Source organism: Mauremys reevesii, linkage group 6, assembly GCF_016161935.1.
Source record: "Mauremys reevesii isolate NIE-2019 linkage group 6, ASM1616193v1, whole genome shotgun sequence".
Taxonomy (NCBI): Eukaryota; Metazoa; Chordata; order Testudines; family Geoemydidae; genus Mauremys; species Mauremys reevesii.
The window spans coordinates 124,478,729-124,501,332 of record NC_052628.1 but is presented as its reverse complement, the minus strand read 5'-3'; the positions used below and the strand labels follow the sequence as shown (position 1 = coordinate 124,501,332).

General features: G+C 40.2%; 1 protein-coding gene across 2 annotated transcripts in view; it reads right to left on the bottom strand.

Moving 5' to 3' along the window:
* Positions 1 to 22,604, bottom strand: part of KCMF1 (potassium channel modulatory factor 1) — a 79,174-nt gene that overhangs the window by 30,314 nt on the left and 26,256 nt on the right. For both annotated transcript variants that reach the window (XM_039543270.1, XM_039543271.1), the window contains exon 2: positions 11,755 to 11,922. In XM_039543270.1, the coding sequence (XP_039399204.1) occupies positions 11,755 to 11,922 (168 nt within the window). The remainder of the gene's footprint in view (positions 1 to 11,754; positions 11,923 to 22,604) is intronic.

Here is a 22,604-nt window from a genome sequence, read left to right as displayed (position 1 = left end):
CTACCACTGTTGGGAATGAACCAACATGAGCAACAATGGGAAATTGTAGAGAGAAAAAGCCTAGTCCAGACAAAGCTTACACTTGGTCTATTTACCAAAGCAAGTAACACTTGAAAGCTGTTATGTTCTAGTTTCCTTTTCAAGCACCTACACCTGTAGAATTTATATAGTTTGACTCCTGAACAAACAGCTTCATTAAAATGCACTCTTGCAAACCTGCCATGAAAATTTAACCACCTCTACTTAAAAAAAAAAAAACAAAAAAAAAAACAACTCGCCCCTTCTTCACTATGATGACTACAAAACAAATAAAACTTGTTATTTAATTGCAGGCTTAAAAGAGGTATTTTTTCTGAGCACATAGATTCAACTCTTTTCTACCATTCTTCTTCCTTGGGCTTGTTGATAGTCAAAAAATGATTGAACATTTATATGTATAAAGAATATACAGTTCTAAATAATAAAGGATTGAAAAACTGAACAAGTTTTGGAAAAAATATAAATCCTCATGCTCCAGGACATAAGCCAACCTCAAAATGATGGGGGTTACAAAGGAACTTCCCTGTGGGCACATACAGAGTTTCTTGCATCTTCTGAAGCTTCCTGACAGAGGCCAATACAGACAGGATATGGGGCTAGACAGAATGGTTTAGAATAATTCAAAAGATGTTATCAATAGGAACTCTTGTTCTCCAAAGTAGCACATGCACAGAGCCTCACTGCAGGAATCACACACCTAACCCCACAGCCACTGAACCATTTTTGAACAATAATTAGCAGTTATAGGGTGTTTGCATACCCTAGAGCCCAATATTTCAAGACCTATGGCATTAAAAAGGAGCCTCCTCTACTGGTCTTTCTATTCCTTACTGCTTCATGAAGTCTTATTTGCAGATAGTTACTAAGGAGAGGTAAAGACGGAGGGTCAGTGTTGCTCTGTGGAAGCAACATATTGCAGAACAAGAGTCAGACTATTTGCCAAAACGTTTTTTTTCTAATTCATGACACTGTTCCCATAGGGCTCTAAGTAGGAGGCTAAGAGAAATATATCCTTTTCAAAACATTCACTGCTAGCATACACTACAGGGACTTATCCTTGCTGGAGAGGAAATCCTATCACAGGATGGTCAGAGAAGAGCAACAAGAATGATTAAAGGTCTTGAGAACATGACCTATGAAGGAAGGCTGAAAGAATTGGGTTTGTTTAGTTTGGAAAAGAGAAGACTGAGAGGGGACATGATAGCAGTTTTCAGGTATCTAAAAGGGTGTCATCAGGAGGAGGGAGAAAACTTGTTCATCTTAGCCTCTAATGATAGAGCAAGAAGCAATGGGCTTAAACTGCAGCAAGGGAGGTTTAGGTTGGACATTAGGAAAAAGTTCCTAACTGTCAGGGTGGTTAAACACTGGAATAAATTGCCTAGGGAGGTTGTGGAATCTCCATCTCTGGAGATATTTAAGAGTAGGTTAGATACATGTCTATCAGGGATGGTCTAGACAGTATTTGGTCTTGCCATAAGGGCAGGGGACTGGACTCGATGACCTCTCGAGGTTCCTTCCAGTGCTAGAGTCTATGAATCTATGAATCCAAGCTGTGACTCTTTGGCTAGTCCACCAGATTCAACCATCTCTGAAAGAGTCACAAAGACGCAGACTGCCATCAGGCCTAGGTGTCAAAACTTCACTTCTACCCTGCATCTGGCTAAACTCATTGACTAAAAGATCTTGGAACCTGTCTCATAGCAACCAAGCTAGTGCTTGGTGAAATCTAAGGTGACCCCTATGAAGGTCAGAATGGAGAACAAGGGGAACTATCATAGGATCTCTCTCCACCTGCAGGCCCTGATAATGCTGATGAGACAACCACAGCAAAGAACATGGCTGGTTCTAACCCAAAAGTTAGTACCTCTGTCTGGTAGCGGCTGCTGCCTTCCACAAACCTGAGGTACGTATGCTTTAACCTTTCTGAGATGTGGAAGTAGGCGTTTTGAAGGTTAAGTTCACCATATCCATTGTGAGAGCTGAAAGCAGGGATTATGGTACCCAGAAACAGAAGTAATCTGTTCAATATTCAGAGATGCAGAAAAGGCCACAAAGTTTCCTTTTGGAATAAGAAAAGGCTAGGAATGAAAGCACTTTGAACACAGAATATCAGGGTTGGAAGAGATCTCAGGAGGTCATGTAGCCCAACCCCCTGCTCAAAGCAGGGCCAACCCCAACTAAATCATCCCAGCCAGGGCTTTGTCAAACTGGGCCTTAAAAACCTCTAAGGATGGAGATTCCACCATCTCCCTAGGTAACCCATTCCAGTGCTTCACCACCCTCCTAGTGAAAAAGTTTTTCCTAATATCCAACCTAAACCTCCCCCACTGCAACTTGAGACCATTGTGCTGTCATCTGGTACCAGTGAGAACAGTCTATATCCATCCTCTTTGGAACCCCCTTTCAGGTAGTTGAAAGCAGCTATCAAATCCTCCCTCATTCTTCTCTTCTGCAGACTAAACAATCCCAGTTCCCTCAGTCTCTCCTCATAAATCATGTGCTCCAGCCCCCTAATAATTTTTGTTGCCCTCCACTGGACTCTCACCAATTTTTCCACATCCTTCTTGTAGTGTGGGGCCCAAAACTGGACACAGTACTCCAGATGAGACCTCACCAGTGCTGAATAGAGGGGAACGATCATGTCCCTCGATCTGCTGGCAATGCCCCTACTTATATAGCCCAAAATGCTGTTAGCCTTCTTGGCAGTAAGGGCACACTGTTGACTCATATCCAGCTTTTCATCTACTGTAACCCTTACATGCTAGTTTGGGATTACCTACCACAAATTAGAAGTAATCAGACAGTGGATAAATATCTAACAACTGAATGACAGGGAACCCCTTCCCTTTCCTCCCTCCCACACAAACAAATTTTATGTCAGACCCCAACGATAAGGGCTGTTTCCAGTTTATCAATCCAGTTCCAGAAACTTCCCAAATAGTAACACTGTGTACACAGATCTTGCTACAAATAATTAAACAAAAAAACATGAACAGTAAATTAATCAGAAGGACAAAGTGTAGTAGAAAAAAGGGAAGTCCATACAAAACTCCTCCCACAAGTAGCAAGATGTAAGTGAAAAAATAAGTATATAAGAAATGCTTGTTTGTTACAGCTGCCATCTATAAAACAAATTTCAACATGAAAAGTATTTAAAAACAAGAGGGAGGGAACTGAGTGACAATTCCAGCTTTTCAGTTGAGCTAACTCACACCTGGGTATCTGGACCTATCTTAGGTTAGGAAAAATCAAAAATCTCCCCTACATGCCATAGCTGTGTCCACAGAGTGAAAACTCCAGCAACAGTACCCCATGTCCTGACATAAACAGGGGGACAGTATTGAGATAAAAGAGGAGATTCAGCACAAATGCCATCAAATCCAAGCTTCCGATCCTCATCTTCAAGACTGTCTAATGCAGCCCCTACATCTCAGCCCTCCCTTGGGAGGTGGGAGGGTCCCAGAGCCCAGGCTCCAGCCCAAGGCCAGAAGTCCACGCTGCAGTGAAACAGCCCCATAGACCAAGCCCTGAACCTGAGCTGGCTAGCATGGGCCAACATAGACCAACTGTGTCTAGTTGCTATATAGACACACCCTAGGATTGCTCAGACAAAACCAGTCTTGCTATAATGGATGAATGTAAAAATACAACAAACAGTGTGACATTTTCTTGCCTTCATCTACCGTAAGACAACATAATACTTTATCTGGACTGACCCACAGGACATAGGGGAAATTTACATTTTATTTTACTCAGTTATTTTTCTGAGTGTTGCAAAGAAACGCGCATGTAAATTAAAATTTTGCCACTGAACAGATAACAGTATGAGGTTGGTTGTCAGATTGTTACACTGACATTTGACCCAAAGGATCAAAAAGTAACTTTCTTCTAACACTTATATTAAAGAGCTTTATTAGAATAAGGCAGTGTTATCCCTAAAGACACACTTCCTACTTCACTGCAGAGTTTTTGGCTAAAACCTTCCCAGCCCTCCTGCCTGGTTTCCTCTTACAGACCTAAAGAAGAAACATACATGCCCTTATATCTTCACTCCTCACTATATTTGGGTGTGAGAGAACTATCTGTAAGAAAAATATTTAGCAATAAAGATTCACCACACACCTAAATCTAATCTCGTGGCTTGAGAAGGACTTGTCCAGTTGATTAATATGAATAAGCAAATCCCAAAAGGAACAGACTCTTATTCAACTTGTTTAGGACTGTTCTTGAAAGGAGATAATCCTGTTACTAAAGCACTGGTACAAGTAACCACTGCTACTAGAGTCATATGCCAACAACTAGATTTGAAACCAGTTGAAGATGTTGCCACTTTCTTCTATACTGATCACCTATCAGCTTCATTCATGTAGGAGGATCTCTGGGTACAGTTATGTCCACTGGCAACAGCCAGTATTGTTCAGTATTTTTGTTCATCCAGTTTGATCAGTTTCTGTCCTTCTGGTTTTAGCTTGGGTAAGCTTCAGGCTGAAATCCAGTTACTGAAGTTTGAGACTAGAGTTTTGTATCTCTAAGGCTTTGTCTACACTACAGCCTATGTTGGCATAATTTATGTCACTCAAGGGTGTGAAAAAACAAATGTACACAGCGCTATGTCGGCAGGAGACTTTCTCCCGCTGACACAGCTTCTGCTGCTCCCGGAGGTGGTTTTATTATGCCAACAGCATAGAGTGTCTTCACTAGACGTGCTGTATGGGCATAGCTGTATCGGTACAGCTGCAGCGATGCACATATAGACATGGCCTAAGCATCACATTCTTTAAGCAGAGACACTTAGCATAAATGTTTGTCTTGAAGGTTGGCAGGATTGTTTGGATCTGTTGCTCCATAAGCATCCGAGCGGAGATTACTCTGGTGATTGATGTGACAGTTACCCTACAGCTCAGCACAGTTAATGAGAGAGCTTCTTGTTGTAGAATTCTATTAAGAATTTATACCTCTCCCTCCGCAAATCCATTCCTTTGGGTTTAGATGGGGAAGGGGGCTGGGTGGAATTAACATGCTTGAAATCACAATGCATCCTGAAAACTTGGAATTCAGAGCTAGCAAATGGTGGCGAAAAAGTTAGGTCAACCTAGCTATGTCCCTCAGGGGTGTGAAAAATTCACACTCCTGAGCAACATAGTTAAGGTGACCTAAACCCCAGTGTAGATAGAGCTAAGCTGATGGAAGAATTCTTCCATCTCCTCAAGAGCTGGCAGCTAGGTCGATGGAATACCCACACTGATGAAGAACCCTTCCCTTGGCACAGACAGTGTCTACACTGAAACACTACAGCTGTGCTGCTGAAGCATTTCAAGCATAGACAAGCCCTTGATGGTCAGCGATTCTCTCTTCTGGACTGCCAAAATGAGGAAATATAACTTGTAAGATCTAGTAAGCAGAATTTCTACAATCTAAAAAATAGCTAATGACTACCAGATATGCACAGCCTCCTCCTTTACACAGGTCTAGTGTTATTCTCTTCTGAGACCTCTCAGGAAATAAGAGATTCTTTCAACTATCTTTCTGGTCTTTTTTCAAGACCTATGTGATTCCACCTTCTGTTTCAAGTCCTTGCCCTATGCTGCGCCAGCACACAGATGGCTGGACTCACTCTCGGCATTTTAAGGCTTTGGCATCCATCAAGCTTCCTTACCAATGTCATCCTGTAAGAACTGAAGAACTACAATACAATTGCCATAGGCGATCAGATCTTCCGCTTCAGAGAGTTCCCCTCTCACTGAAAAGAAGTTCCAGATTGCCTGTGGGACCTCTGAACAGTAAAAGGGACAACCAGACCTTATAAACTTAGACACTAGTGCTGATTCACTATGTTCATCTTATTCAGTTCTGATGCCTCTCATGTGGGCTTCTATATCAGCCTGAGTCTCTGGAGACTCTGGATGATCAATAGGGCTCCTCCATAAAGGTATCAGGTGCATATTCTGCAATACATTAATCTCTTGTATATGAGCAATCCCTGACATCCAAGAGCACTGTATCCATGTCTTCATTTATCATTAATGATATGTATGGCCTGTCCGGCAAAAGTTTGAAGTTGTGCACGATCTTGTGAATGTCTCACTTAGCAGTATGGCCTAAGACTAGAGCACTGGACAGGAAATCAGTAGAATTGGGTTTTATTTCCAGCTCTGCCACTGGCGGTTGAGAGATCTTGGTCATATCACTTCATTTTTGAGCTTCAGTTTCCCTATATGTAAAACAGATATAGTACTTTTCTCCTTTGTAAAGCGCTTTCAGATCTATGGATGAAAAGTGCTCTATAAGAGCAAGGTATTACTACTATATGCTCACCAAATGAGGTATTACTACTACATAAGCTCTGTTTGGGTGTAACTTGTCTGTCTGAAAGTCATCTGAACAATATACAAGTCATAACCATGTAATCTAGGTATTACCCTACTCAGACCACTGCTGCTGGCATATGCTAAAATGGCTATAGACTTGAAACATAATGAAATGCCACTCCAGGGAATGTGGGCAGTAGATTCTTTAATCCATAAAAATGGGTTCCTGCACTTTTTCTCCAAATCCACAGAGTGCATTTTAAGTTGGTCTTTTGAGGTAAGGTTAGGCATGAATTTGCTCCAAAATGTTCTCAGACTGAAGAATCACATCAAGATTTATATGCAGTGGCACTTCAACTCTGGCTCTGACTTTTTCAGGATCTGCCTTTACCCCTCTTTATTAATCTCATATCCCAACAATTAGAGTTTGGTTTGTTATGATAGGCACTTTATTTAGTCCAGCAGCCTCAACTACCTTCAAACCTTAGTTTAACCTAGTTAAACTAAACTGGAAGGTTCACTTGTGATGCTGAATGGGTTGTCAACTTGACACTCTCAGGGTGTAGTGAGACTGGCCCGAACCATTAACTTAATCCAAAGAAATAACATTGCTGAACTAGTTCATTTGGAGATTACCCTCCATGAAGGAAAGAATAAAACTCTCTCATAACTGCTTCTTTGAGCAACTTTAGGCTTATCAGATATGGACGTAGCCATTTTTTCCCGAACAAGCACAATACATCATTATGCTACTTTTCTCCATCCCAACCATTTCTTCCTTCACTTTGAGAAGCACTGGGTTGGTCATCCTCCAGGCTACAATGAGTAGAGCCCTGCGTGGATATACAAATGTGTATCCGCAACCAATCCGTCTGGAGGGCTCTACACCAGTGGCTGGACTGACACTCCGAGGCACACACCCCTCCCCCATCCCCCGGAGCCTGGTCGGGGAGAGCAGTGCTGGCAGTTGTGGAGAGCCGTGGCAGACCCACCACCTGCCCTGGGCGGGGGGGCCCCAAGAAGCCCCCAGCCTGTGTCCCTGCCCCCAAGCCTCCCCGCTCAGTGTCCTTGCCCCCAGCCCAGGGCAGGTGATTGGCTCAATAATAGCCAGGTGGGCAGTTGTGGGGAGCCATGGAGACCCTCCACCTGCCATGGGCATGGGGCCCGAGCCACCCCCAGTCCCTGTCCCTGCCCCCCAGGTCCTCCACCCAGGGCAGATGGAGGATCCACACCATGGTTCCTCAGGAAAAAAAAATTGTATCCGCACTGGTAACCGCAGAAATGATCCACAGATATAAAGCGGATACCAGTGGATTTGCACAGCTCTAATGATCAGCATATAAAGCAGAACTATCTTTTTCCTACAGAATCTGCAGTGGTTCTACTTTAAAGCTGGCCATTTCTGGCCAACACCACCCCAACTTTGTCTCGGTGTTTTGAGTCCTATCTCGATGGCTGTGACTGAGTCTACAAAGTTACCTGGGTTGGCTCCATTCAAGACAAAAAGTGGTCAAATACTACTTGCCCTGTAGGTAGTACAGAGCTTTGTGCTGACCCAGACACCTTATCTGCCTCCATGGGCTTATGAGAATCAGCTTGGGCCTTCCAACTAGGGGCTGGAATTCCTGCCTTTCAATTCAAAATTGATTCTAAGACGTAAGTGTGATGCATGCATCCTGCAAAATAAATAACCCTCAAAAGACAGATGGGGAGATAACGTTTGTGTTTTTGTTTATTTACATATGTATGAGTAGTGCCGACAATGTAATCAACAGTCTCCAGCATGCTGTATTCTGATAATTCAGAGGTCAAAAGAACATCCTATCATTTAAATGGATTGTAAACACGGGATATCGCTGTATTCATCACTCTTTGAAACATACAGCAAATAATCTGTGAATGGTGGAGGAACAAGCAAATTCCCTTATGTTAATTCTATAGCTAAGTACCCGTGACGGACCTCCTTCAAAGTCATCCTAATTACCTTCTGAACTCCACCTTGTCAAAAGACATGAATTGTATAAAAGATCCTTGGGTTCTGATTCTGTCATTTCAGATCTCCTTAAACTTCATCAGGGGAAGTTTGATCCCCAAGACTGAGGTCCCAGTTATGCTTGTACGCCCTGAATAGGATATTTGGACATTGGACTATAACCTATGAACTATTTCTGAAAGAACTCTGCAACTACAAAGCTCACCATCTCTGCTATGAATATGCAACTCAATGAATTTAACTCATGTCTGTATGTATATTGATCTTTTAACCATACTCCCTCTGTTTTGTTTTTTTAATACATTTTAGTTTAGTTAATAAGAATTGGCTGCAGTGTGTATTTGGTTAAGATGTAATTGTCCGATCCTTTGGGATTCGTAGAACCTTTTCTTTTATATGATGAAGTAAGATTTTCAGAAATCATCATATTTGATTTAGGTACCTGGATGGAGGCGAGAAGCTGGATCATTTTAAGGGAACTGAGTTGTCTGTACTTCTGAGAAACCAGTAAGGTAATAAATAAGCTGTTTTGTGTTGGCCTGGTAAATCTAAGTATTGGAATATCCACCAGCTTTTTGCAGATTGTCTGCCCCATTCTTTGCAGTTCACCCTAATTGAGTGACCACAGCTGGCCCCCAGTCACAATAAGTGACTGATTTTTTTGATTTTTTTTAAAAAACTGTGTTCAAATGTCCCTGCACACAGATCCCAGGAAATAGGCACCAGTCTATTGCTGGGCTACCACCCTGTAACCTTTACTTCAGACATTTTCCCCAGCATCCTTTACTCTTCCATTTCCTGCACATTCTTCCACAGGCTACAAAGACATTCACTTGTCGTGTTTTCTACGTTGCTGCATTTGCAGGCAGAAATGTGGCAGAACTCAGTGCCCCTAAGGCTTTTTCTTTCTTTTCTTTTCTTTCTTTCTTTCAATGTTACTGAACTTTCTCCCCAGGGGAGTGTTTTCTTTCCTACTTTCACCATGCTTCCACTATGTTCTTGCTGGGTGACTTGTTAGTTCAGATTGTTGTGCCAGCTGCATCACCTGTTCCAGAGTTAGTTCCAACATGAACTGTAATTCTTCTCAAAGTTCCTTGTTTAAAATCCCAAATACTAGACGATCTTCTAAGGTCTTTCCTGATACCAAAGTCATATCCTCTCCTTGGTTATATAAGAAGCCTTATAAAGGTTTCCACACTCTAAGCGTCTGCACACTTAAGTAAAAATCATGTCTTCACACAACATTGCTTTTTGGAATGTCAGGCTTAAACATTTTAAGTAGGTCATCATAGTTCTTCCTCAATCCCTCTGAAGTGAAAGCAAAAGACTTGTAAATACTGCTTCACACTGTAATGCACAAATTAACGAGATGACCTGTACTTGTATTGTCTAACAATAAGCTTTGTTGTGATTCAAAATCCAGTGATGTGCTTCTTCCATTCAGGATGTTCCGTGGGTTTAATCAAATCAAAAGTCTTGCCACGGGCTGAACTTTATTTAGTATTTTCTTTTCTTATTCATATTGGTTCTAAAAGAGTCATCTTCTGACATCAAATCACATGACAATGGTAAATAATCACAGAAACTTGCTTTTTGCTAATTGTAAACAAGAAACTAAGAGAAAAGAAAACAGAGATATCCCTAAAGCTACTCTGATCTGTGCCTCTCTCTGCTTCACTGTAGAGTTTCTGCCTACAACAGATTCCAGCCCTCCTCCTACCTAGATTTCTGGTACAGAGTTAAAGAAACTAACAGAGTACAGTAACCTAGAAATGTGGTTGCTTATCAGAGGGACTTCCAAAGAAGCCATTCCAATTTTAGGGGGGGCAAAATGTACTTTAAAGGCTTATATAAAAAAAAAAATCCAGATGTTTTATTTATTTATTTATTTAAAATAAAGTTCATACAAAAAAATTGTTTACATAAATTGCTAAAACCTCAGATATAACAATTAGGAAATGGGAACTGGGGGGGAATAACGCAGCCTTGTGACACACACACCAAAAACAACAACACAAACACAAAATTTATTTAATCTATATATTAATATTTTATATAAGTGTAAGTGTGTAAAAAATGTTATGTTAAAATTATTTTATGTATATATATAATATAAATGTTATATATAATATAAATATTTAGTTCTATATAAATTATGTTTATAAAAGGTCAATCATACCATTGAATTAATGTAGTGTAGTGTTAATTTTTTTTTTTCATTAAAAAAAAAAACAAAAAAAACAAAAAAAAAAAAAAAAAAAATATGGAAGTTATCAGATGCCACTGGATTTGAGAGCATGTTCATTGTTAAACACTTTAATTTCAAACTTCGGATGCTAAGACATGTCACTTTCTTGGACCACTGTAATGAAATTTTCAAGCTACATAGAGAACTGATGCTGTGACGGGAGTGGAATTACTTCTAGGCTCACCACATTACTTCTAGCCAAGTCCTGAAGAAGCAAATTTATATTTGTATACATAGCATAGCTATCTGTTCTCTGTGAGCACCGAATCTATAAGGAAAGTAGCGTACTGCACACGTGCAATACAACTCAACTCATGCATAACTTTATTATCTAATTGTAATTTTTCAAACTTCACACTACTCCGGAGTTTTAATTCCAATCCATTTGAGTTTTGCAGGCTCAAGAAAAGCAGCTGAAAATTCACATAAAGCTTGAAAAGACTTTTCATGTTTAGATAATGGATAACAGCGAAGTGGAATTTCATCAAATTATACAAAATTTACTCTGAAGGTTTAGAACAAGCCTGAAGAAGTTAATCCAAAGAACATGTTAGCCATAACTGTAGCATTACAAATATGGTGCTATGGAATCATGATTGTGAAACAAAGGAACAGAAGCCAATCTTTATATTTAATGGTCTTAATTAGAATAGTTGTACTCAACTGTATTCCAAGCAAAAGGACTTGATGCTAATTTTCCAATATTCAGCAGCAACCTAGCATTGCCACTGATGTGTTAACAACCCTAGAGAAACAACCAAATACGACAGCCCTCCCCATCTCATCTTTGTCACTACATTACTTTTAGCCAGTGACACACTACAGCAGAGTATTAACTTTTTCATTTAGCTTTGATATAACTGGCCATAAAATTAAGTTTGTTTTATACTGATAGATGTCCTTAACAGATGTATTCAAATATCTGAGCAGATAACCTAAGAGTCAAATGAAGAGAAAGCAGAAATAAAGACTTTCTATAGAAATTAAGTTTCACATGCTGCCACCAAAAACAAGCCTCAGTAGAATGTTTTTAAAAGAAAAAGCTAAATTCTGTAGACTCGTTTTTCAATGATGCGGCTCAAAACACCATGTTGATAAAACAGAAAATGCCAATACTTAGATATACTTCTAAATAAGAACCACAATTTCAACGAGATATCACTTACCAAAATCTACCCTTGTTAGTATGCACTGCATTGGATGGTCAGTTGTATGCCTTGTTGTAGTTGCACCACTTTCATAACAAGATGCACACAGATCGTAATCGTAGCAAATTAAACACTTGTATCTGCGGCCTCGAAAATTTCCTTTTAAACATGCATCGCAGCTGACACCTGTAAACAAAAAAAGATTGCTCATGAACAGTGGTAATTGCACTTTGTTTTGAAGGAAAGCAGGCTTGTCGCTATTTTTCCTCCACCTGAAGGCAGCAAAAAAACAAAAAAAAAAACCCCACACAAACCACCCCCCAGGAAGGTTTCATGCAAATATAACGTATTATAAGACTAAGCACATTTACTCCTCAAACATAAACAAGCACATACTGTCCAAAATGAAAAGCCTGAATTCTGCAAGTGAAGCACAAGAACACAATCAAATCACTAGTTTACTAACTAGTTAAGATTACAATGGAACCTCAGAGTTACGAACCGACCAGTCAACCGCACACCTCATCTGGAACCGCTAGTACACAACCAGGCAGTAGCAGAGAGATTAAAAAAAAAAGCAAATACAGTAACTCCTCACAAAGTCGTCTGGTTAATGTTGTTACATTGCTGATCAATTAGGGAATATGCTCGTTCAAAGTTGTGCAATGCTTCCTTCTAACGTCATTTGGCAGCCACTTGCTTTGTCCACTGCTTGCAGGAAGAGCAGCCCATTGCAGCTAGCTGGTGGGAGCTTGGAATCAGGGTGGACCGGCAGCCCCCACCCCCCTTCCCTTAAATTCCCTGTGCAGCAGCTGCCCAGCAGGCTATCAACTGCGGACAGTTCAGCTGTCCCTCCCGCCACTGCCATGTGCTGCTCCTGCCCGTCTGCCTTGGAGCTGCTCCCCAGACTCCTGCTTGCTGCGGGGGGGGGGGGGGGCTGTCAGGGTGTCCCCTCCCCTTTGCTCCTGCACTCCACTTACCCATCTACCATAGAGCAGGGGGGACATAAGACAGGGCTCAGGACAATCTAATTAACAAGGCAGTGTACTTAAGAGTAAGGTCAGCGTACTTAAGGGGAAATGCGCATCTCTCTCTCACACCTTGTGTTTGTCTCTGTCTGAGATGCTGTCTCCCCTCCCTCCATTCCTGCTGCTTTGTAGAGTGTGACAGTTAACACTTGAGGGCTCAGCCAAGTGCTAGTTCATCATTTAGCAGTAAGGCATTCCCTGGGAAATATCCCACCCTGATTCCTCCACCTCAACCAAGCTTCACAATCATCATCATCATCGTGTACCAGTATTGTTTGTTTAAAACTTACTCTGTGTGTGTATTATTTATATATATATATATATATAAATATATAAAAAAAAGAGGGAGAGTCTTGTCTGGTGAAAAAAATTTCCCTTGAACCTAACCCCCTCATTTACATTAATTCTTATGGGGAAATTGGATTCGCTTAACATCATTTCGCTTAAAATCGCATTTTTCAGGAACATAACTACAACGTTAAGTGAGGAGTTACTGTATAGTACTGTACTGTGTTAAACGTAGACTACTAAAAATAAAGGGAAAGTAGCATTTTTCTTTTGCATAGTAAAGTTTCAAAGCTGTATTAAGTCAATGTTCAGTTGTTAACCTGCGAGAACCATCACAACGTTTTGTTCAGCGACGAACATTTCAGAGTTACAAACAACCTCCATTTCTGAGGTGTTTGTAACTGAGGTTATAATTGTACAATCTTTTGTATGTGCTTTTAAATACAGACACAATTTTAGTAATTTGTTTTTGTTTTTTTTCCCAGAACACTGCCTGTAATGAAGCTTTGACTAAAACAATCTGATGCTAAAAATTACAATCAAGTGATGATGTAGCTAGTCCAGAAAGTAGGTCTTTTAAAAATTGACAAAATCCTGAATTAAATCATTCGCTGTCTTTGGTGATTTTACTTCCACAATTTTCCATTTTTTTGATGTAACAGTTTGACAAAATCATCTTCACAAAACATTTCCTATTTCAAAACACTAGGAAATAAGTGTTCCATCAGCCACTTTTCAGTTTCTTCCTTATTCTGAGCTCTAACTTTGTATTTAGGATTAGTCATGCTGGCTATGTCATGGAAAGGTTTCATAGCTTCTCCTAAGCATTTTGTGATGTTGTCCATGTGGTTTCAATTCTTTGTTGTTAATTAGATAAATTCACAGACTGCAACAGGAGTGTCATCTACTTGTAATCTGTCAAATCTCTAAATTTCCTTCAATTGCTTTTGTAAATTACAGGATTCTATAGAAAGGAACTAGTGTAAATGTGTGCCATATGTTGATCAAAGTCCTTTTCATGCTCAGTGCAAATTTGTACATGCTTTTCATAGTCGGCTGCAAGTGCAGCCACCAATTTCCTGGGAGTTCCACCAGGAGTCATTGGGAAAGCTGGGACAACCAATCATATTATCCATAACAATGATGGTGCCTGCTGAAGAATGTTTGAATTACCAGTCTGTTTTAGAGCTCTGTTAGGTGTTACTCCATGCTCAATCAGGTTTCAATGGCATACATCGGAATTTTAGTGCAACAGCACTTCAAAAGCTCTTATTTTATTTTCATTGTCTAAGCAAATGGCAAAGATCTCCTTGTCAGACTCTTCTCTCAAGTGATGTCTTCAACAGTTTAAACATCATTCTGTGGTTTTCTTTTTAGACTCAGAATCAATAGGACTGAATAGGAATGGATTTCCCCCTGTATGGATACTTGTAGCCATTATCTGGTCATTTGTCTGACACTGTGCAATAGCATGAATAGTGATTCTTTTAGTTCTTCCTTTAATCTTTCCTTCATTTCTTCACTTGCCACATTCTACTAGTGGACTTGTGAATTTAAATCTGCCTGGAAGAGTATATCCATGGGAAAGTGCTTCAATCATTTCTTTAAATTGCTCATGGACTGGAACAGTGTTTAAGCGTTTCATCATATCTATATTTCAATGAAGATGGTATCAATGTCTCACTTACGGTATCAAACTCATGAATATTTTGATTTTCCCCATCAACCGAGGAAATCCCATTCAGTGGTACATTTGATCTTGAAGGAGCTGAAGAAACTTATTTCCTGCACTTTTTGAGACAAGCAAGAATCCTTTCAATATTGCTATTTAACTTTTGATAATGTTTACACAATGATTGTGAAGAATCATCTGTTTTCATTACTTCAGTTCACTCAATTGCTTGCTTCCTATCACTTCCTTCAACTTCAGGTACATGCAGTCAGATAAATTCACATCCTGATGTTTGATGATCACTGAACACAAAGCAACCTCTGGCATTACTATCAGTACCTTTAACACTTAGTACAGTTAGAAAGATAAGCCACCACCTTCCGAGTTCAATACAGTGAAGAGTGAAAAATATAGAAGACAGCCAGCTTTAGAGAGAACCACATCATCAATTGCTCTGCCCATGCCTTTAAACTTTAAGCCCAGTCCCTCCAACAGTTCATAATTTCATTCGCTCCTCTTCCTTCAACATTCAATGACAGTTTATTCCACCCACCAGATATGCACCTCTCTCCAATCACCAAATGATTTCACCCATTACCCTTACCTTGTAGGCTTTTAGACAGTTCTGTTGCTTTCTCATGTCATAATAAGAACCCTTAAGTTACCACAGCCTTTTTAACTCTTTAGAGTACTCATTCGCAGATTTAAGTGGGAAAATAAACTTTCTAGTGTCAAAAACTGTTTTCTTCACAAACATTTCAGAATGACACAGACGGTCAAATAAAAAGAAAAAAAAAGAAAGAAAACCCACTAGGTATTCTTTCTGGGAAAATAATGGCACAACCCTTAATTGAGAATATAAATGAAAACACAAGCTGTGTTTTCTTTAAAGCTTTGTTAAAATATTAACTAAATACACATGTATGCACTCAAAAATGTTTATATACCACAACATTTTCAAATAGCATGTTCCAACGCTTTTTATGATCCCTTCATAAATTTCAACAACTACAAAATGTATACACTAAAGCTGCAAAAAAATAAATAATAATCATCATCATAATTCTAAAGCCATATCACACTACTACTACTTGCAATTCTAGGTCCAGAACACAACATGGACAACAGGAGGACAACCTGTTCTGTTCATTCCCTCTGAAGCACCTGGCACTGGTCACTGTTGGAAGACAGGATACTGGGCTAGATGGAGCTTTGGGCTGACCCAATATGGCCGTTCTTATGTAAACATTACATCATCCAAAATACAGGTCTCTCCATAACTCTGCATGCCAGTATTTCTTCACTTCACTCCAGAACAGTATCACCTCATTTTTCTAACACAGGGATCGGCAACCCGTCATGCAGCCCGTCAGGGTAAGCACCCTGGTTTGTTTACCTGCCACGTCTGCAGGTCCGGCCGATCGCGGCTCCCACTGGCTGTGGTTCGCTGCTCCAGGCCAATGGGGACGGTGGGGAGCAGCACAGGCCGAGGGATGCACTGGCCACCGCTTCCCGCTGCCCACATTAGCCTGGGGTGGCGAACCGCGGCCAGTGGGAGCTATGATCGGCCAAACCTGTGGACGCGGCAGGTAAACAAACCAGCCCGGCCCTCCAGGGTGCTTACCTTGGCGGCCACGGGCCAAAGGCTGCCGATCCCTGTTCTAACACATTGCAACCGATGGTATAACATTACTATTTTTATCTCTTAGTTCAATACAAGAGCCCCGAGCCAATATTTTTCAAATGAGAACCTAAAGTTGGAAGCCTAAGCCAATATTTAATCACCTAAATAAGCGCTGAATACCCAGAGCTCCCATTAAACCCAGCAGAACCTGCTAGGCGCTCAGCACTTTTGATAATCAGGTTATTTAGGCTCCAAAATATTGACTTAGAGACTCATTTTATGCTCCCTTTTTTTTTAAACTCTTTGCCCTGGATTTGGCTCTTCGATGATTATTCCCATTCTTGGTCAAAGCCTACCACAGAACAGCCCAAAATCTCACACCCCCAACCCACCGATATTGCTCAGATCCTCCTGCAAATTATCCTCCTCCTCACAGCAACCACATTCCCTTTCTTGTGAAAGTCTTAAGACAAGTTTGTCAACCTTTGGAGATCAAAAACCTGGTTGTGCTAGCAGCTTAATTTCTTGGATTTTTTTCAATTTTTAATCCCCACAATCTAGTAACAGATTTTTGCACTGCATACTGAAATCAACACTACATCCAGACCACTCTATCTAAAAAATCTTAATGATAACATGACAGGAGAGTGAGCACAGCAGGTCTGTCAGCTTATCTCCTGTGTCCAATCCTTTTCCCCATTTACTTTAAACACTGCAAACAAATTCTCAGAATACAAATTTGACATTTACAGAGAAAATGAGCATGGGGAAGGGTCCCAATATAAAAGAGGATAATAAGAGGGAAAATTCTGTAGACCAGTGGTTCTCAACTGGGGTACACAAAGAGGTCTTCCTGGGGGGGTATGTCAACTCATCTAAATATTTGCCTAGTTTTGCAAGAGGCTACATAATAAGCACTAGTGAAGTTAGTACAAACTAAAATTTCATACAGTGACTTGTTTATACTGCTCTATATACTATGCACTGAAATGTAAGTACAATATTTATATTCGAGTTGATTTATAATTATATGGTAAAAATGAGAAAGTCAGCTATTTTTCAGTGATAGTGTGCTGTGACACTTCTGTATTTTTATTTCTGATTTTGTAAGCAAGTAGTTTTTAAGTGAGGTGAAACTTGGGGGTACACAAGACAAATTGGACTCCTGAAAGGAGTAAAGTACTCTGGAAAGGTTGAGAACCACTAGACCATGTATGGCAAGAATCTAGATACTCTGAAAGCAATTCTGATTACGCTGCTTTTGGCAGGTGCCTCAGTGTCAAAGGGCGCTTGATGTAAATGCAAAGCAGGCCCTGTAACATTAATGTCAGTGTTTTTTAAATATACATTTATGAATCTTCACCTGAACTGAAAATTGTCCTTCAGTCTCCTCCACTGTATTCCCCTGATGGTTTACAGTATGCCTCTTTCAGTGAGACAACTGAAAAGTACTGAAACAGCAATTTTAAAACTGTATTTTCAATGCATTTTATAAATTTATATTAACAGGAGAGCAATTGTAGATGTTTTTCACTTTCAGTTGGGTGGGCTGAGCCAAATGAATAAAGTTTTTTTTAAAAATCAGTATGTCCTACTAAATTATTACTAAAATATGAATGTGCAATGAGAGCAGGTGCAAAGAGATAGTTACATTCCAGTTTGGAATGTTACCAACACTTCATGAGCACATACCTCTACCCGCCTAGTCAATTCTCTCTGCTTAAAGGCAAAGGAAGACAATTCAACTCAATTCCCCTCTTAGTCTTACAGCTGGGATCTTTGAATCGGATTCTTTTAACTTCTGAGACCCTAGTCTCAACTTCTTGTTACTGTTTTCAGAATCAGAATCAGAATTTGCTCTAGTCTAGTTTTACCTCTCTTCTCTCCCTTCTGCTTTATTTCCCATCCCTGCCCTTTTGACAATCCAATGGAAATGGGACTGTCTTTTTTTAAATACAAGATAGCTCCACTAGAGGGCAGCAGTGTGCTAAAAGCGTAAGATAGTACTTTTAATTGATTAAACAGCAGTCCTAAACCCTTTTTTGGTAATACTTTACCTCACTAGCAATCCTCTCAGTTCATAAAAGGTTAAGGTTTCTTGATATCTATTAATAATACTAATGCAAAACAGATTTTTTTAATGAAACAAATCAGAACATACATACTAGCGTCTATGGACAAAAAAATTGTTCCCTCCTTCAGTATAAAGAAAGCAGTATTTTCACATTACTTTTTTGCTTATTGATGCATGAGAACACTTTACTCAAGAAATTACTACACAAATATTTTAGCATAGCTATTTTAGATGAAAAACTATGCTGAGGCTTAAAGTATTTTTAAAATACCACTTTCACATTTGTGACTGTAGGTTCTTCTCCAAATCAAGTGAGTCATAAGTAAAATTCCTTCCTCTTTTATGGAATTCTTTCTACTAGGAATTAACCTACAGAAGCAACACTCATAACAGGAGAGCTAAGCAGTACTTAATTGATGAGACTGAAGTGAGCATCTGATCTGATTTCAACAGAGGAAGAAAATGCAGGATAAAAGTATGGCTCAAATGCCACCTGACTACCTACCAAATTTGGGTTTTGAATTAAAAAAAACCAAGAACAAAAAACACAGACAAGCTGCTGAGGTTGCCACACATCTTGTAGAATGACCTGAAGTTCTCTCTGAGAATGAAGAATAACTACTCTGGATACACAGAAATAGCCACTTGGGCTGTCTCTGAAGGAACAGACTCTCCCTTTGAGTTCTCTCCAAATGCAATGAACAACCAGGATGATCTATGAAAAAGCTTAGTCTTGCCCAGATAAATTTCACATTCAATTTATGTAGCCAAGCCTCATCAAACAAATTATGAGATCTCAAAGTGTAAGATCGGAAGGGCAACAGTCTATGAGAGATGAAATTTGTAGACCAATTTGGGTAAGAAGCTCTTAAACAGGAGTCTTATTTTTGTGAAATACTGCAAAAGCAGGACAAAGGGAGTCTGAATTTCACCTACTTGTCTGGCCAAAATAGGAGTAACCAGAAAAGTCACTTTAAAAAGAAATATAGTTTACACCCAAAATGGTTCTTGAGTTTACTTAAAACTCAATTCAAATCCTATGAAGCAGTGAGATGTCTAATCTGAGGGTTTACATACAAAATCCCTTTAAGTAAATGCTTCTTCAGTAAATGAGTAAAGACAGATTTTTCAATCACACAAGTGTGGTAAACCACAATTAGCCCCAAGTACACTTTAATACTAGGGATAGTTAACAGATTTCATCAGGGAAAGTAACAGTTTCAAAAGAGAAGGTAGATAGCATACTCAAGGTAATCCATCCCTACAAAACCAAATTAAAAGACATGCCTGTTTCAATGGACATGACTCCCAAAAAACAAAAACAAAAAGAAGCTAGCAGGACTCCAACAGCACCTTCTAGACTTACATGAGGCAAATTATGTTATCTAACGTTAAGAACCTAGGTAGGATTCCAAGTTGCCAGGTGCAGCAATTCTGTATCTGGGTGAAGTAGCAAAGTTTGGGGGTCACAGCTAAAAAGGAAAGATCCCTCTCAGTGTGATGGTGTAAACATCATACTGAATGAGAATAAGGCAGGACTGTAAAACTCATACGAGCTACTTGTCATGTCATACACAATGTGAAATAGGAGAAAAAGCATACAGCTTCACAATGGAAATGGAATGGATTCAGTAGGGCAGTGATAGCCAAACTTTTCCTCTCATGTTCTCTCTTACCAGTAATGGAATGTGTCTGTGCTCCCCCAGGCTGGGACTTGGGAGCAGCGCTGCAGCCAGGGACCAAGAGTGGGGGCTGGCAGCCAAGCTGCAACCAGGAGTGAGGGCCAGAGTGGAGCTGGGGGGGAAAGCAGGGCTGCGTTGCGCTCCTTCCCTGCCCTGCCCCCACATGGACATTCCTCCACACCTGCCTAGGGGGCTTGCCCCACAGTTTGAGGACCACTGCAGTAGGGCTTCTTGCTCTCTGTCTCAGCTGGTATTAAATAGTAGATATTCAGCAATGTTCGGGGATGCAAAGAGCCCATTTATAAAAAACCCACCAAAGAAAAGATCCTCTACTGATCCCTGTAAACCATTTACAATGGACATGACTCCTGTGGCTGCAGTACTTAGCTAGAAAGCTTTCCTTGCCTGTCAGTGGTAATGAAGGCAAGATCTGGTTAATAGCATATTGCAGCAGTGATGATTGTGGATACTCTCACTATTTTAACGTTTGATAACTGACAATGCTATAAGACTTGCATCCGAAGAAGTGGGTATTCACCCATGAAAGCTCATGCTGCAAAACATCTGTTAGTCTATAAGGTGCCACAGGATTCTTTGTTGCTTAGTGCTATAAGAGCTAGTCTTCCGGACAAAACTGAAGCACAGCTTAAACTTCTTTCTCTGTCTGTATCAACTAATGAGGGTAATTGAATCCTTGTCCTCCTACTATCCCTTTACATACAGTTAGAACCATCTCTCTCTCTCTCTCTCTCAGCATTCCCTTCTTTAGCATGAACATGCTCATTTACACCAGCTTTACTTCATGAGTTATATGTGGTGCTGGACAAATTTACTTGACATCTACTAACCTACGAACTAAGACTGAGCGCTTTAAAAGGCAAGTTGGGTGGCGAAATCCCTTTGAAATTCAATAGGAGTTGGCCACCAAACTCCCTCAGGCCCCTTTGACTATCCCAGGGTAAGCCTACAAACCAGAATTAAAAAAGGCTGTGCTGAGCTTACCCCCTCAAAGCCACAACCCTGCAAAAACACAAGTCTGTATTGCATTTAAATGTTACATTCTGGAGAATATTGTAGGCATGGCTGGTAGCACCTATTTACCCTGATACTTCCCTTTAAAAGACCCTGTTTTTATTTGCTTGTAACATCACCAAATGTTAACCACTGGGCTGAAATTTCCCATGTTGGAGGTCTGCCTCAGGCTGAAGGGTGGGTTTGTTTGTTTTTTTAAATTGTAGCCAAAACAAATCAGCCATGTCAGAGAACTAGGCTAGAGAAAAATAGGTTTACAGTGTAAAAAAAAAATTCTGGTAACCTTTTCTTTGAAAAGCTCTAGGAAAATCAAGCACTCCAAAGTTACAAAATGCCAGAATTAAGGTTGTCCATGCAACCTTAATTCGGCCCCCTTATGCATATGTGATAGTCTTTAATTACATTGTCCTATTCTATTTTTTACACAGGACTCTCCCCGCAGCACAGGATGGACCCACTCTGAGGATGAATCAGGGCTGTGTAGTAAAGGAGAACATAAGGACAGACCATTGGTCTGAGCCAGTATTGTCATCTAGCCCAGTATGCTGTCTTCCAACAATGGCCAATGCTAGACCGTTTAGAGGGAATAAACGGAACAGGGGGCAATTATCGAGTGATCCATTCCTGTCATACAGTCCCAGCACCTGACAGAAAGAGGCTTAGGAACAACCAGAGCATGGGGTTGCATCTTTGACTATTTTGGCGAACAGCCATTAATGAATCTATCCTCCAAGAACTTCACTCATTCTTTTTTTAACCCAGTTATACTTTTGGCCTTCAAAACATCTCCTGGCAACGAGTTCCACAGAGCTGACACTGTGCTGTGTGAAGAAGTACTTCCTTTTGTTTGTTTCAAATCTGCTACCTATTAATTTAAATCGGGTGACCCCGAGTTCGTGTGTTATGTGAAGAGGTAAATAACATTTCCCCATTCACTTTCTCCATATCATTCATGGATTTTTACAGACTTCTATCATATCCCCCCTTAGCTGTCTCTTTTCCAAGCAGAAAAGTCCCCGTCTTTTTAATCTCTCCTCATATGGAAGCTCTTCTAGACCCCTACTCCTTTGTGTAGCCCTTCTCTGTATCTTTTCCAATTCTAATATATCTTTTTTTAGATGGGGCAACTAGAACTGCATGCAGTATTCAATACCATGGATTTACACAGTGGCATTATATTTACTGTCTTATTATCTATCCCTTTCCTAATGGTTCCTAACATCGTTAGCTTTTTTTGACTGCCACTGCACACTGAGAAGATATTTTCAGAGAACAGGGGAGTGTTGTTTGGAGAACGCATGTTTCATTTGTTGCAGAAGCTGGAATGAGGCCTGGGACGGCAGGAAGAGAGAGGATGCTCTTGAATTTTATCAGTGCCAGTGTTGCTAGGTCACTTAAAAGCAAACTTTTCATAATGGTCACTCATGTTCCTCATTTTCTGGGTGCCTGATTTGCAACCTTGGGGTCT